The sequence below is a fragment of the Hibiscus syriacus genome, unplaced genomic scaffold (assembly GCF_006381635.1).
Source record: "Hibiscus syriacus cultivar Baekdansim isolate YM2019G1 unplaced genomic scaffold, ASM638163v2 tig00110607_pilon, whole genome shotgun sequence".
Classification (NCBI taxonomy): domain Eukaryota; kingdom Viridiplantae; phylum Streptophyta; class Magnoliopsida; order Malvales; family Malvaceae; genus Hibiscus; species Hibiscus syriacus.
In genome coordinates, this window is record NW_024062799.1 from 2,168,643 (window position 1) to 2,184,454 (window position 15,812).

Genomic DNA, 15,812 nt, shown 5'->3' on the forward strand with positions numbered 1-15,812 from the left:
ATTGGTAACAGACTTCGGCTCCGGTTATTGAGCAGACACCGCCACAAAGCTAGTGGTGGTACTGAACATATAGATGGTGAAGACGATGATGATAGTAGTGATGGGTAATACTGATGCTGATGAAGATAGATTTATTCGTAGGAATCCTTGTCGAACTCGTCGTCCACTAAGTTACGGTACGGGTGGACATAGACATCATTAGTTCTTTTCTTGAAATGAAAAATATTTAATATTTGAAAAATCTTATTATAAGTTTTTTAGTTAATCGAACTCCAATTTCTTTTTTTTAAATAGTATTCGAATATAATGTTATAATTTTTTAAATTATTAATTAAGTTTTGATAGATCAAATATTCGAAAATATCAATCAAATTATCCTTCAACAACATGATAATTTATTTAAATACTGATTTATAAAAATTAAAAAGAACTACATGAAGTTACAATTAGTTGAAATGAAAATAAAAGGAGTCAGAAGATGATTTCTCGTATTCTGTAGAAATTTCTGATGAAGATGTTTCTTTCTCTTGGTCTCGATGTTTACGGGCGTAACGTAACAGAATTGGCTCTTCATCCTCTCGGTCTTATGAAAACCGAGTTGTTTCAGTGTTACTTGATGAAGATGCTTATTCCTCAAATTTTACAGTCAACTCGATGTTCATACCATTTACATGTTTGTAAGCCCTAAACATCTTCCGAATGTCTTTTCCATTTGATAAGGTCAACATGTAATGTGCCTCACGGCTGGGCTCATCAACGGGAACTTTTGCTTGCAATAAAAAAAATCATCTATTGTGTTGTCAATTTTTACGATTATCGTGTTGTCAATTTTTTACGATTTGTTGAAATCAAATAATATAATTCATTTTTCTTGATCTTTGTGTTGAAGGTAGTGTAGAAATAAGTTTTGGAGTGGAACAAAGTTGTAGAAAAAATCTTGCCATTAAATATGTTTTACAAAGATATCTGTCCAACATGATTATTGTATCGCTTATATGGGTGAATAAAATTAAATAATCTCGTGCCCTGCACAATGTGAGGCTTGTTGCCAAATCAGATGTGTACGGTGAAGGTGTTGCCACATCATGAATTTTTATGATACTCGTTTTTTGCATAATGTGGTCCTTGCCATGTTAGGAATCTGATTCCCTGGTATTATTATGTTAAATTAGTTTTTTGGTTCGATGAATAAATACTTTGCTCTTATTAGTTGAAATACTCAAATTTTTAAATACTAATTTATATATAATAAAAAAGAACTACACAATGTTTGCCGATCTTATTAGTTGAAATGAATAGAAGAAGAGTCTGATTTCGTATCTTCGTAGTCTGTAGAAATGTTTGATGTTAAGTTAAGTTCCTCTATTATTTGTTCTTTCTCCCGACATTTACAGGCGTAACGTAGAGGAATTGTCTCTTCGTCTTCCTGGTCTTATGACAACCTAACTGCTTTTGCGTAACTTGATGAAGATGCTTCTTCCTCAAATTTTACATCCAACTCGATGTTCATACCATCGACACATGTAAGCCCTAAACATCTTCCGAAGGTCGCTTACATTTGATAAGGTCAACATGTAATATACTTCAAGGTCAAGCTCAATAACGAGAAGTTTCGCTTGCAACGAAGGCATCTATCGTGTTGTAGATTTTTTACATTCCGTTGAAATCAAATCATATAACTCATCTTTCTTGATCTTGGTATTGAAAGAAGTGTAGAAATAAGTTCCCAAATGGAACACAGTTGCAGAAAATCTTGCCATTAATTTTTTTACGAAGCTATACATCCATTATAGTTATAGTTCATATTTATAGATTTTATTCTAAAATCAAGCACCTTCCATAATTCGATGCAATTGACATGTCAAATCAAATGTGTACCCTAGGGGTGCTGTCACGTCAGGAATCTTAGGAGAACACGCGTTCTACGAAAAGCTAGGTTCTTGCCACGTTAGGAATCTTTCGTGCAGCCATGTCAGAAATCTATGCGAATCTCGTGTTTTACAAAACGCGAGTTGTCTCGACACATTTTACAATCCACGAGCTCATTACCTACATAATGCACCCTCTGGTGGTGTCATTCTACATTATAACACGGTTTTTAGACTTATAAGTGGCTTATCTTCTGGTGGCCAAGTCGAAACTTAGAAATCCTTATGCCAATACCAGTGCTATAAGTTATACCACCCGAAGAGAATGTCTTTTATAAGGACATCGCCCTTTGAAATTCATGGGTAAATCTTTCACATTTCTTCCGTCAAATATGACCTTATCGAGAAACTTCTTGTTTCATCAAAATCAACTTTCGCATACACATGGTGTGTTTTCATTTTATAAAGTCCATAAGAGGCATCGTCTTCTGGTGGCATCCTCAAACCGACCCTTAAATCACCTTTCACGTACACATGGTGGGTTGGTTTTCCATGCACAAGTTATTGGATGTCATATGATTCACGCTCCATCAAACCCGTCGGTCTCTTCAACCTTCTTCAACACGAGTGAACATCACTTCTCGAGAAACTTATCATTTCTTAAAAGACATCCTCTTCTGGTGGTGTCCTCTTCTTCCATCAGACCGGCCATATATCTAAAAAACAAGTTATTAGAGGAACAAGGTTGTTGTTGCAGTCGTGGGCATGATTTATGAATTCCATTTTTAAACCCGATTCACTCTCCATCAAACACGCTGATCTCATGACCCTTCTTCACCACGAGTAACCTGACATTCTTGAGAAACTTTTTGTTTCTAAAAAGACATTATCTTCTAGTGTCATGCTCTATTCGGGAACCCAAGGCTTCCCTTGTACATGAAATTCAGGTAACTTCTAGGAAAACTTCTTCCTACATCAAACCCACTCGAGAACCTAGGATCAAGCACAACGAAAAACGTTACTTCATTTGTAATTTATGTGCCATAATTATGTAATTGTATTTTCTAATATTGAAATTTATGTCATTTAATTTTTTGTATTATATTTTTTGTTATGTTATTTTAATTTTGTGACTAGGAATTAGTATAACAAGGATTTAGTCTAAAATATTATTAACAATTGAATTTTAGTTTTAAATTTTGAAAAGTTGAGAGACTTGATACCTAAAAAGAAAATAGAATGACTAAATTTCAAAATATATATACAAAAATAAGAATTTGTAGCATATTTTATCCTAATAGTTTTTTTTAAAGGACCTAATAAATAACATAAAGAAAACTCTTTTGAGAACCTAATTTGAATGATACTATATGCCTTTGGATGAAGGTGTCTATCCTATGTCAACATAAAGATGGCCGGTTCGAATAAATTAAAAGTTTGAACAGTTACATTTTTTTAGATAATAATAAATTGACTTTATAGATAAACCTAATTAGAATTATCAAAATTATAAAAATAAACCTAATCAGTTTCGGGATGAAAGTTTTAAATAAATATATTAAAAACATTTTTAGAATAAATAAATTGTTCACACTATATATTTTATTCGGTTTAATTTTTTATAAATAAATTGATTCTTGTTTGATTCATTATATCAATTTCTTTTGAATGGCATTATATCATTTTTATTATAATATATTAAATATTTTTATTTAATATACGAAATGTGTAAATTAAAGTTGAGTAGTTAACACACAAATTTATTTATTTAAACTCAACATCTAAAATTTTAATTTTTCTAATATTAAAGCTCTAAACTTTAGATTTAAAATTTAAGCCTTCAATTCTAAACTCAAAATCTTAATTATGACACATGTCCTTAACCATCCCCAACTAACAATCAGTTGATTTAGTGAGATGATGTACTAAATTCCTTAAGCAATGTTAGTGGTTCAAATCCCGACGTTTGCGAATGGAGCAAACTGGATTGGGAGGGTTGTCCTTAACTCTACAATATTGGATCTGGATTAATCGATCAGTGGATCAGATACCCGTGATTAATTAAAAAAATCATGCCTAGTATTTTGTATCATAATATCTTTACGTCACGAATGGACCTATTCAATAATGCTTTTTGGCAAACCAAAGGCCACAAAAGGAAGAAAAAAAACAATAAAAATGGGGGAGGTGTAGGACTATAAAATCAGGTAATCGGACAGGTTTCAATTGGATATTGGTAGGTCGGGTAAAATCGACTACATGTCAACTTAGGTTGATTTGACACCAGATCCAGATCGGGTTCAGGTCGGGTCATTTTCCATTCGGATCGATGTCAGTTCAGGTAAAAATAGTTCAGGCTCGAAGTAGATAAAGACCAGGTTAATTCAGGTTCGGGTGGACTTCAGTCGGATCTCGTTTAGATCGAGTCACATCATTGACAGATAAAATTCAGGTCGGATGTTTATCAGATACGGATTGAGTTCAGGTCGGGTCGTTTTTATTTTTTGGATGAATTATTTTGTCATCTTTCGTGATTGTTGAATTGCAAGTTGTAATTGTATATGATTTCGAGTAAATTAAGAGAAAAAAATATTCATGGATCAATTTTGTAAAAAATATAAATTTAATGACAAAATTGAAGAAATGTAAAATTACAAATAAAATCTTAAAATATAAATTAAACAACACACATAGGTAAGGGACTAAATTAAAATAAATTTAAAATGTGAGGTTTAAATTAATATAAAAAAGGATTAAATTAAACACATTTAAAAATTATGGGCCAATTACAAAAATATAAATAAATAACAACTAACAATGGAATATGTAAATATAAATTTAAGGACTAAATTGAATACATATAAAAGTGAAAGACTTAAAATTGAAATAAATTAAAAAACACAAAAGGATAAAATCGAAATAAATGCAAAATGTGAAGAAATAATGAAAAATATACTAACTTGCATTCATTTAAAAAATTGAAAAAAATATAATATATATATAATATAAAATTATAAACTATATTTATATTATAAACTATGTAATTATTATAATATATATATATAAATTATATTTATGTGAACTATATATATAAACTATGTATATAAAATTATAAACTATATTTATATTATAAACTATATAATTATTATAAGCTATATATATAAATTATGTTTATGCGAATTATATATATAAACTATGTATATAAACTATATATGTATAAACTATAAAAAATATATAAACTATAAAAAGTATATAGTTTATAAAATATTATTTATATTAATATAGTATATATATATATAAACTATATAGTTTATATGTTATAATTTATATTAATATAGTATATATATGTATGCATTAGTCTATTTAGGGTTTAGAGTTTCTATAAACTATATATTTTATTACTTTATACAGTTTATGCATAGTGTTTCTATAAACTATATAAGTAATTTACTTTATATAGTTTATATATATATATATAGGTATATATATATATAGTTTATATATACTATACATGGTTTATACATACATTAGGGTTTAGGGTTTAAGGTTTATAGCTTATTGTTTATGATTTAAAGTTTAGGGTTTAGAGTTTAGAGTTTAGAGTTTAAGGTTTATATAAACTATATACTTTATTACTTTATATAGTTTATGCATAGTGTTTCTATAAATTACATCGAATTGAAAATTTAAGAAGATATTTACAATTAAACCATGACTAAAATGAAAGAAATTAAAAATCAAATACAAGTGGAAATATGATGATTGTTTGAGGAGCATGAGCCTAATTAACCCAAAATATCTTGTTGGACACTATATTTGGCGCCAACTTTCCAAATTTTTATATTTCATCTAGATTTCCCAATTTCGCTCTAAATTCTCAATTTCCCTATATTCTCAAAATTTCTTTCCCTCTAAATTCCCAAATAAAATCAAATTTTTTCACACAAAAATATTTCTTTTAAAAAGTTTTCTCCCACCACTCACTTTATATATATATATATATATAATTAAACATATATATTTATATAATTAAACATAAGTGACTAAAATAAAAGATTCTAAAATTAACATTAACATTTAATAATTATGCACATTAAAGAAAGAAGGGAAAATTAAAAATAATTAGAATTTATATATAGGACATTAATGAAGCTTGGAGTAGGGCTGTAAATGAGACGAGACAGATCGCGAGCTACTTGAAATCGACTCGGTCAAGGCTCGATAAATACTTGGATCGAATGGACTCGAGTCGAGCTCTTAACGAGCCGAAACGAGCTACTTGATACTCGACTCGAAAAGCTCGTGAGCAGCTCGAAAATATAATATATTAAGATTTTATTTTTTTAAAAAATAAATTATTAATAATATTAACATTTATGTGTTGATTGTTTTTAAAAAATACAGTAAGATTTTCATGTATTTAAGGTTCATGTTCGAGTTTGAGTTTGAGACTTCAATCTAGTTAAGTTTAAGATTTTTTTTCATTTTGAGCCTTTTCGAGCTGCTCACGAGCTTCAGTTCAGGATTTCGAGTTCGAGTCGAGCTTAAAAATTTTAAGCTCGCGAGTTTTCGAGTCGAGTCGAGCTCAGCAATACTCGAGCTCGACTCGGCTTGTTTACACCCCTAGCTTGGAGGCTTCTTGGAGAAGACAATATCTTGGCCATTAGATCTACTTTTGATCCTAGGGTTGGAATTTGTTGGTTCATTTAGTCATAGATCAGTGACATCACACCACTTAAAAAGTTTGGCCAACATTTAGTACTTTGTCTCTTTTCAAAAACCAAAGTGAAAAATTTCCCTCGTACACCACAAAAATATGTGGTTAGGAGTAGTTTAGGGTTTTTTTATTTTATTACATGCATATATTTGTAATACATGTAGGCTAATTATTAAATGTTAATGTTAATTTTAGAATTTTTTTATTTTAGTCACTTATGTTTAATTATATATATATATATATATATATATATATATATATATATATATATTATTCAAAGTGAGTGGTGGGAGAAAACTTTTTAAAAGAAAGATTTTTGTGTGAAATTTTTTGATTTTATTTGGGAATTTAGAGTGAAATTAGGAAATTTTGAGAATATATGGAAATTGAGAATTTAGATAAAATTGAGAATTTAGAGGAAAATTGGGAAATTTAGAGGGAATTTGGGAAATTTAGAGGGAATAGAAAATTATGGGAAGTTGGCGCCAAATATAGTGTCCAACAATATATTTTGGGTTAATTAGGCTCATGCTCCTCCAACAATCATCATTTTTCTACTTGTATTTGATTTTTAATTTCTTTCATTTTAGTAATGGTTTAATTGTAAATATCTTCTTGAATTTTCAATTCGATGTAATTTATAGAAATACTATGCATAAACTATATAAAGTAATAAAGTATATAGTTTATATAAACATTATAGTTTATATTTATATTATTTTTCATTTATGTTATAATTGTTAGATAATTTTTTGTACAAAAATTAAACGGTATAATTTATATTTATATTTTAGAGAATTAATCACGTTTAATACTAATATTCATTTATGATCAAATTAATTATTATTTTATTGCCAAAATTATTTATATTATTAATTTAACCATTAATATATATTACATAATAAATACTTTTATTATTAATATTATTTTTTCTTTATATAAATTAAACTATATTAATTTTCCTTTGCATTATTAATAATGTTTTATCTAATTTACATTTAAATAATTTTATTAATTTTATTAAATAATTTTATATAATAAGTCTATTTATTAATATAATTATCATAATAAATATTTTATTATAACATTTAAAAAGTAATCATATTAATATTTTAATTACAACATAAGTTAAAAAAACTGATAATTTATAATATTTCAATGGTAATATATAAGTTAGATAATTATCAGATCAGGTCATTAACAAGTCGGATCATTTACAGGTCAGGTTAAAAGCATGTTAGGTTGAAAACAGGTCAGGTTGAAAACAGGTCGGGTAATACCAGTTATTTACCAGGTCAATCTCGAGTTCGGGTTCATATCAGTCGGATGCAGTTCGGGTTCGTGTATCATATTTTCGGTTCAATTCGGGTTCAGGTCAATCTCAGGTCGGATGCAGGTCGGGTTCGGATCCACAATTTCCAGGTCCAAATCGGGTTCAGGTCAACACCAGTTCCGACTCGAGTCGGTTTCGGATCGCCACAGTACAAATCAAAAACAATTTTGACTCGAGTCGATTTCAGTCAATTTTACAGGTCGGGTCAACTTTTTACAACCCTAGGGAGGTGGTGGATATATCATATTCTCAATTTCATGCTCTAATTCAAAATTTGTAGTAATGTTTTATTATTGCTTGTGTTCCGTGGCCAAATCGTGTAGCGATAAGCCAAACTAATGTAGTTCGACTCTTACTCCTCGTTATGACCGATCATTAGCAAAACAAACGATGACCCCAATGTATATAATTTAATCAAAAACATATGTATGAACAAAAAAATCAAAATGTTATTTATATAAATTATAATATTTTAAAAATAAATTAATAGACTCGTGGATTAAAATAAATTAGTAATTTTTTTAGTTTTGACCCATGAAACATGGTAATAGGTAAATTGATCACGACCAAAAATGTTATTTACATAAATTGACCAGTGACCCCCTCGCCCGCTCTTAAATTACCCCATTCCTTTAATTTTCCTTAAACCGTCTTTCCCAATATATATATATATATATATATATTCATTCTTTCCTACAAAATGAAAATTTCCCCTTTAAATCCCCATCTTTAGGTTTCTAGCCTTATATTGTTGAAAACGTTAAAACAATGATGATTGTTTATAATCTATTTTTTCTAATTTTTTCCTTGTTGCTTACTTACAGTTTCCTTTTCCTTTTCCGGGTTGTTTTGATCAAAACCGGGTTGATTTATTTTGTCAAGAAAAAATGGCTTTCCATTGAAGATTGCTTCCTTGTCTACCAGTTCTTCAGAGTCCCAGAATTCAATGAAAGCATGCAGAGAAACAAACTTTATCACAAAGTTCTGGTTTATCTGAATTCCCTCACTTCCATCGAAGATTCCGATTTCACCAACCTCTTTACCGGAAAAAAACCGAATGAAATCATCCTCCGTCTCGACCCAAGCCAAATAATCGTGGACGAGTTTTTGGGTGCCAAGATTTTCTGGATTAATGAAGAGAAATTTTTGGTTTTAAAGATTCGAAAAGCCGATAAACGAAGAGTTCTGCGGCCTTATCTCCAACACATCCACACGGTTTCGGATGAAATCGATGAGAAGAACCGGGAATTGAAGCTTTACGTGAACGTAGTCGACAATCACGATGATCGAAAGGGACGGTGGAGATCCGTACCTTTCACGCATCCTTCGTCGTTTGAAACTCTAGCCTTGGAATCGGACCTTAAAAACAAAGTCAAATCCGATCTCTCCTCTTTCGTGAAGGCCAAACAGTATTATCATCGGTTGGGTCGGGTATGGAAACGGAGCTACCTCCTTTACGGTCCTTCAGGTACTGGGAAATCAAGCTTTATTGCTGCCATGGCTAATTTCTTGAGTTACGATGTTTACGACATTGATTTGTCCAAAGTTTCTGATGATTCCGAACTTAAATTTCTCTTGTTACAAAGCTCAACCAAATCGCTTATCGTTATCGAGGATCTCGACCGGTATTTGACGGAGAAATCGACGGCCGTGAGTTTATCGGGGATTTTAAGTCTCATGGATGGGATTTTAACCTCCAGCTGCGGCGAAGAAAGAGTCATGGTCTTCACGATGAACGGCAAAGACCACGTTGACCCGGCGATTCTTAGACCGGGAAGGATTGATGTTCATTTGCATTTTCCATTATGTAATTTCTCTTCTTTTAAAACGCTGGCCAATAGTTATCTAGGGCTCAAGGATCACAAGCTGTTCCAGCAAGTAGAGGAGATTTTCCAAAACGGGGCGAGTTTAAGCCCGGCTGAGATTAGCGAGTTAATGATCGCCAATCGGAATTCACCGAGCCGGGCTCTGAAAACCGTTATCAACGCATTGCAAACGGACGGTGACGGGAGGGCGGCTTCGAATATCGGACGACGGTCAGTTGAGGAAAACGGTGAGCCGAGTGGCACTTTTTATAAAGAAGCTATAAATGCGGAGGAGTTCAAGAAATTGTACGGTTTGTTGAGGGTGAAAAGATGCAGACAATCTCAGTCGTCCGATCTTATTAGTCGCCAAAACGAGGGGTGCCGATGAACGCTGGTCACTGTTTATTTGAAGCTTAGCCTTGTAGTTTCATTGGATTTCAGCTAGAATTTTTGTTACTTGAATTGCAGAATTAGTATCTAATTCTGTTAAACGGGAAAAAAGTATATTTTATCATCCCATTTTTTTCAAGATTTTCCAAAGTTTTAAGTAAGTGCTAATGAAATTCAACTTCTGACCAAAGTGAACTTCTTTGGAATTTTGGTACGACGGTGTGTACATATTGTAATTTGGAAAAAAAATAGAATCAGATATTAAAAGAAATTGAATTATCAAATTTTTAAAAAGATATGATCATCTATTTTGCGAGCTGATATCTTGTTTTTTCAAGCTTTTTTCCTTCGTTATCTTATTTTTGTACGTACATTCAACAATGAGTTATGAGTTTGAGGTGAGAGAAGGTTGGGCAAAAAAGATAGGAAACTTGCAAACCAGTACAGCCATTTACAGGTTGACCAGAGGCCTGATACCACTTAATCACGGTCTATATTTGCTCTGTGTTTCCCCTGTTTTAGCTGTATATGGCTGGCTACCAATTCTCTTCGCTCATTATTGGCCTTGATGTGATTGAGCCTCCCAGGGTTTGTCTCTACTTGTTGGAGTTTTTACTCACCCGAATCACCAAAAGATTATCAATAATTTTTATTTCCAAATCTTAACGATATATAATTAGAAAAACCAAATCGAAACTATTTGTAAACGAAAAGTATTTGGTCCATTCGAAATGTCAAACCTTCCCCATTCCAACTAGCAAAATATACATCATTTTCTTAGCAATGATTTTGGGTAGAATGAATACCAATACTAATTACATTTGCTACACTGGTGTTGTCCCCACTATATGTACCTCGCCGCTGCTGCCTATGCCTTGCATAATTAGTTTGCCTCAATAATGATTATGCCCACGTTCACTACTAATTACACAATCACAAACTGTATGCTACAGCTCAACTAGGCAGATTACTTTTATATATACTACAAAATAATCTCACCACAATTCATATGATTTTAAAAACTATTAGCATCTTAAAAATATTAAAATATTATAAAAATCATAATAAAAGTTATAATGAATATAATAAAAAAATTTAAAAACTATATTAAAAGTTATAATGAATATAAAAAATAAATTTTATAAATCATTAAAAAATTAAACACTTTCATCAGAAACTCTGCGAGCGTCTCTCGTCAATGTGAGTCTTGTACTATTACTTGAACATATTTTCAATTAAAATAATTTTGTATTAGAATAACAATAAAATTAAATTATCATTTGAATATATTTTCAGTGATATTTTATGATTATTTTAATATATTTTTAAAAATTTTAAAATTTTAATAAAATTTTAATTTATTATTTAAAGAATAAATAAGCCTTCAAACTTTCAATTAAAATCAATTATGATTTCAAAATCAATCAAAACATAATTAGATTCTTATGACATGTAATCATTTACGCATAGATTGTCACGTCGACACAGTAAATCAATACATTGTAACGATTAATGTCGATTAAAAATCGAATTAATATAACTAATGGGTTTGGAAATAAAACTAATTTAATTAAAAGTATAAATAAAGTTACTAATTTAAATTTATTATATAATTAAGTTTCTTTTAAACATGTCTTCAAAATGTACACTTGGTTGGTTGGTTGGTTGGTACAGCGTGTACATACCTAAACATAATGTATATGATATTAGCATTTGCATGTGATCAGATAGCAGAATAATAAAGTATTAAAATCAAATTTGAGTAGTTTCAATTATAAAAAGTTAGGGGGGCAAATGAACCGGGCATCTGTCCTCGTTAGTCTACTAAGAGACGAAAAAAATTGAAATAAAAAATATTAATTTTTAAAAAATATATATAATAATTTTAAAATATTAATATACCTTTTTGATTAAAATTGAAAGTATTATTAGAAATAAGAAAAGAGAAAAGTTTGGGATCTTATAATTAACATTCTAGCTTCCTAGCTGTCCATATTAAAATAATATATTAAATTAAAAGGTAAATTAAATGGCACGACTACAGTCATACATAATTTATGTAATGATAGATCATAGATGGAAACTTCTTTTATCTTTTTTTTTTATATAAATTTAAAATTTTAGTGATAAAATAACATATATATTAATAAATAATGTAAACTTTATAATGAGCAACCATTAAAGCACAAAAGAAATTATGAAGTAAAACAAGGGTCAAAAAGTAAAAGACCAAACATTCTCTTGATTTGAGAGGAAAAAAAAGGAATTTAACAAGAGCACGTGGATAATTTCTTCATCTCACTTATTTCTAAATCAGGACCGACGATCACCTCAATCTTTGATCCTTTCAATGCCGTGGCGTGATCAACACCGTTGCCACACTCCAATTGTTTTCTAAAGAGCAAGCCGTGAATTTCTTCGAGCAGCTTGAAAAAGGCTTTATCCACGTTGTCACCGCTATGTGCGGATGTCTCGGCAAAGAACAAGCCCTGATCCTCCGCGAACTCAACCGCGTCTTCGGTCGGAACCACCCTGTGGTCCACTAGATCAGCTTTGTTCCCGATTAGCATGATGACGATAGAGTTGTCGGCGTGAGCTCGTAGCTCCTCCACCCATCTCGCAACGTGATCGAAGGTCTGCCGCTTGGTAATGTCGTACACCAGCATTGCCCCCAACGCACCTCTACAGTGCGCACTTGTCACTGCTCGGTACCTTCATTATAATATGATATTAATCTAATTAATACGCATAATTATATTATAATAAATGATATTCAATACAAAAAATATTTGTGTTGCGAAGCTAAAACCTATTGCGAATTCAGAAATCGAGTTGCGAATTTAAAATTCAGTATTGCGATAGTCAGAATCTCGTTGCGATAGTCAGATTCGCGTTGCGATTTACATATTCGCATTGCGATTTATGTATTCACATTGCGATTTACGTATTCACATTGTGATTTACGTATTCGCATTGCGATTTTCCAAATTCGCGTTGCGATTTACGTATTCGCATTGCGAATTAGGAAAATCGCAACGCGAATTTGGGAAATCGCAACGCGAATTTGGGAAATCGCAACGCGAATTTGGGAAATCGCAATGCGATAGTCAAAATCCTGTTGCGAATCTGGAAATTGATTTGCGATATCGGAGATCGCGTTGCGAATTATCGATCGCATTACGATTTAGTTGATCATTTTGGCAAATCCAAAAAAAATTAGTTAAAATCGTATATTATAAGACATTTTTGGTCACTGAGGTTATTTTCTCTATAGATTTTAATCTTTAACATGCAACATTCTTTTATCCACCTACTGCCTCAAGTGATCTTAGTTTTGATATTTTTCACCTAACATTCACGATGATGAAATACCACATGTTTTTTTCCCCGTGTTTTTGTTTACTTCAAAAGTGACAGAAATTGATGAAATTTTGTCATAGGAAAATGATTTGAATTTAAAGAAATCTGAGTTACAGGGGGAAGGGGCTAACCTTTCTTGGCCAGCTGCGTCCCAGATCTGGGCTTTGACGAGTTTGTTCTTAATGGTAACAGTCCTGGTCTGGAACTCGACACCAATGGTGGACTTGGAATCAAAGCAAAACTCATTCTTTGTAAACCTCGACAGAATCCGAGTCTTCCCAACTGCCGAATCACCGATCACCACTACCTTATACACATAATCTATCTTCTCAGCAACATTTTCTTGCTCATTCTCCACCTCGACACCGTTCATCTCTTCATTCATTTTCACTGATGAAAAAGAAAGCTTCAATTTTGTCGCAGACCCCTTCTTCTTTTTTTCCTATTCTGTTTGCAGTTTGCCAGTGATGCTAGTGTGATAATTAAATAGGAAGCTTCAGTGGGGTGAGAGTAAGTACACAAAATATGGAAAAGATGGTATGAGACAAGACTGTAGTTTCAAGGGTTGTAGTCACACCCGTCGTTGAAAAGGACGGGAAAGGAAAGGAAGTTATGGCAAAACGGTCCTGTCCTTGTCTCTCTATTCATGCTTTATCATGTGTGTACCATTTCTTATTTTCATTAATTTACTTTCAAAGATAGGGAAAAGCATAAATTAGAAACACTTTATTTTGGTTTAATGGTTGTATTGGGACGTGTTAAAAGTGAAACTTAATTCTACACACAGACACAACAATGATCTCATAATTCCCGGCACCATCTCCGGATGAAAGCTAGTTGTTCTTGAAAGTGCTTTTGCAAAAGTTAATTGATGCAAAAAAAGGGTTTGTTTTGTTCCCTGATGACCTTAACTTTTGATGATTTAAAGTAATTTGGATTATCAAAGGAGCCTGAAAAAAAAAACCAGGCCTGGTGATCAACGCTAGGCACAGCAGCAGATCACCCACCCTAATTTAATACATTCTATGTACAAAGGGAGGTTATTGTCTTGAAATATTTTGAAACATTAATGGATTGGGTTTCATTTTATTAGATTCTGTCGTGGGCTACATGCATGGTCCATCTGGTAGCATTGCCATTTTCTTTTTGCACCGACAAAAACTTGAGCACAGTGGCTTCCCCAAGAACTAAATGAAGGAAAAGACCCTCTTTCTGTTGCCACTGACACTAATGTTCTTTCTTTCAATCGCTTAAAAATCAAATTAATTGCATTTCTTCCCTTTAAAGTGAAATCGTTATGCTCGCATGTAAGGCTTGAAGGTGAATGAAAAAGGGCTAATGTACAGGAAAATAAAGAGACCAAGATCCTGAAACAATGGTCAATGTTGTTGTAGACTGTAGGGGCCATTGTACATTTGAAGTTCACTGGACCAAATATTGCATTAAGCTTGACAACCAGAGAAGATAAGAGAGTTAAAATGCATCATTTTGTTAATTTTAATGAATAAATTTGGAACCCATAAAAGATAATATTCTTTTCAGAGGATCTAGATTCGAGTAGTTATATCTATAAGATAAGCAGTTAAGAAATATTATGCAGTGGAAAAAAATATATATAGATATTACTTCTCCAACATTTGGTGATATCATGTACCTGTGAATTTGGGATATGAATAAATAAGGCATCTCTTAAATTGCTTAAAGGAAACTAGTAGAGCTGATTAGCATACCTTATGAAAGCTTTCATTTTGCTATAAATCGAACGACCCTCTGCGACTGAAACAATGGTGCTAAAGTTGTCATCTGCCAAAACCATATCGGAAGCTTCTTTAGCAACCTGGAAAATTGAACGATGAACATCTTGAATCTGAAAGGCCACAAGAACGAACCTTCATAAGAAATAAGGGATATATTTACCTCGGTTCCAGTTATGCCCATGGCAATTCCAATGTCGGCCTTTTTGAGGGCAGGTGCATCGTTCACACCATCTCCGGTCATTGCAACAATTTCATCTCTTTCAACTCATCTCGGATTGTCTTGAAAGCAACAGTTGCCTACAAGGTTCATCCATTGAAACAAGAGATCCAACTGGAAGTAAACTCTCAAAAGCACCCTACACGCAATAAGCATTGATTTTCTGTTTCCAGGAAAAAAATGGTATATAAGCAGAAAACTCAGAGAAAGATGCTGTGCCAACAAAGGAGAAAAATTGGCATCGCCCGGACTCGGACCGCAGACTTTCATTGTGTTAAACTGACGTTTAAAACCAACTACACCACGAGACCTTGTTGGTTACAATTAATAATAACTATATTAGATCTTTACAAATAATTATTTTA

General features: G+C 31.8%; 2 protein-coding genes and 1 long non-coding RNA gene across 3 annotated transcripts; 1 reads left to right on the top strand and 2 right to left on the bottom strand.

The window, feature by feature from the left end:
• The first annotated feature begins 8,671 nt into the window (after positions 1 to 8,671).
• Positions 8,672 to 10,239, top strand: LOC120135420 (AAA-ATPase At2g46620-like). Its single transcript, XM_039151681.1, has one exon. It carries the CDS (start codon positions 8,687 to 8,689, stop codon positions 10,109 to 10,111), a length of 1,425 nt encoding a protein of 474 aa, XP_039007612.1. The 5' UTR covers positions 8,672 to 8,686; the 3' UTR covers positions 10,112 to 10,239.
• Positions 10,240 to 12,294: 2,055 nt separating this feature from the next.
• Positions 12,295 to 13,934, bottom strand: LOC120135285 (ras-related protein RABA3-like). Its single transcript, XM_039151572.1, has 2 exons — positions 13,605 to 13,934; positions 12,295 to 12,825 (listed from the first exon to the last, which is right to left on the bottom strand). Exons 1-2 carry the CDS (start codon positions 13,856 to 13,858, stop codon positions 12,381 to 12,383), a joined length of 699 nt encoding a protein of 232 aa, XP_039007503.1. The 5' UTR covers positions 13,859 to 13,934; the 3' UTR covers positions 12,295 to 12,380.
• A 1,152-nt stretch (positions 13,935 to 15,086) lies between these two features.
• On the bottom strand, positions 15,087 to 15,491 carry LOC120135345. The gene is made up of 3 exons (XR_005517243.1): positions 15,391 to 15,491; positions 15,204 to 15,310; positions 15,087 to 15,127 (listed from the first exon to the last, which is right to left on the bottom strand). It is a non-coding gene; the product is annotated as an uncharacterized LOC120135345 (long non-coding RNA).
• Positions 15,492 to 15,812: the final 321 nt, after the last annotated feature.

What these genes read in the sequence shown, in the direction of transcription:
- LOC120135285 (XM_039151572.1), bottom strand. Translation starts at nt 13,858, where the DNA reads ATGAATGAAGAGATGAACGGTGTCGAGGTGGAGAATGAGCAAGAAAAT. An exon ending in GACGCAGCTGGCCAAGAAAG is followed by an intron (nt 12,826 to 13,604) that starts GTTAGCCCCTTC and finishes ATTATAATGAAG; the next exon opens with GTACCGAGCAGTGACAAGTG.
- LOC120135420 (XM_039151681.1), top strand. Translation starts at nt 8,687, where the DNA reads ATGATGATTGTTTATAATCTATTTTTTCTAATTTTTTCCTTGTTGCTT.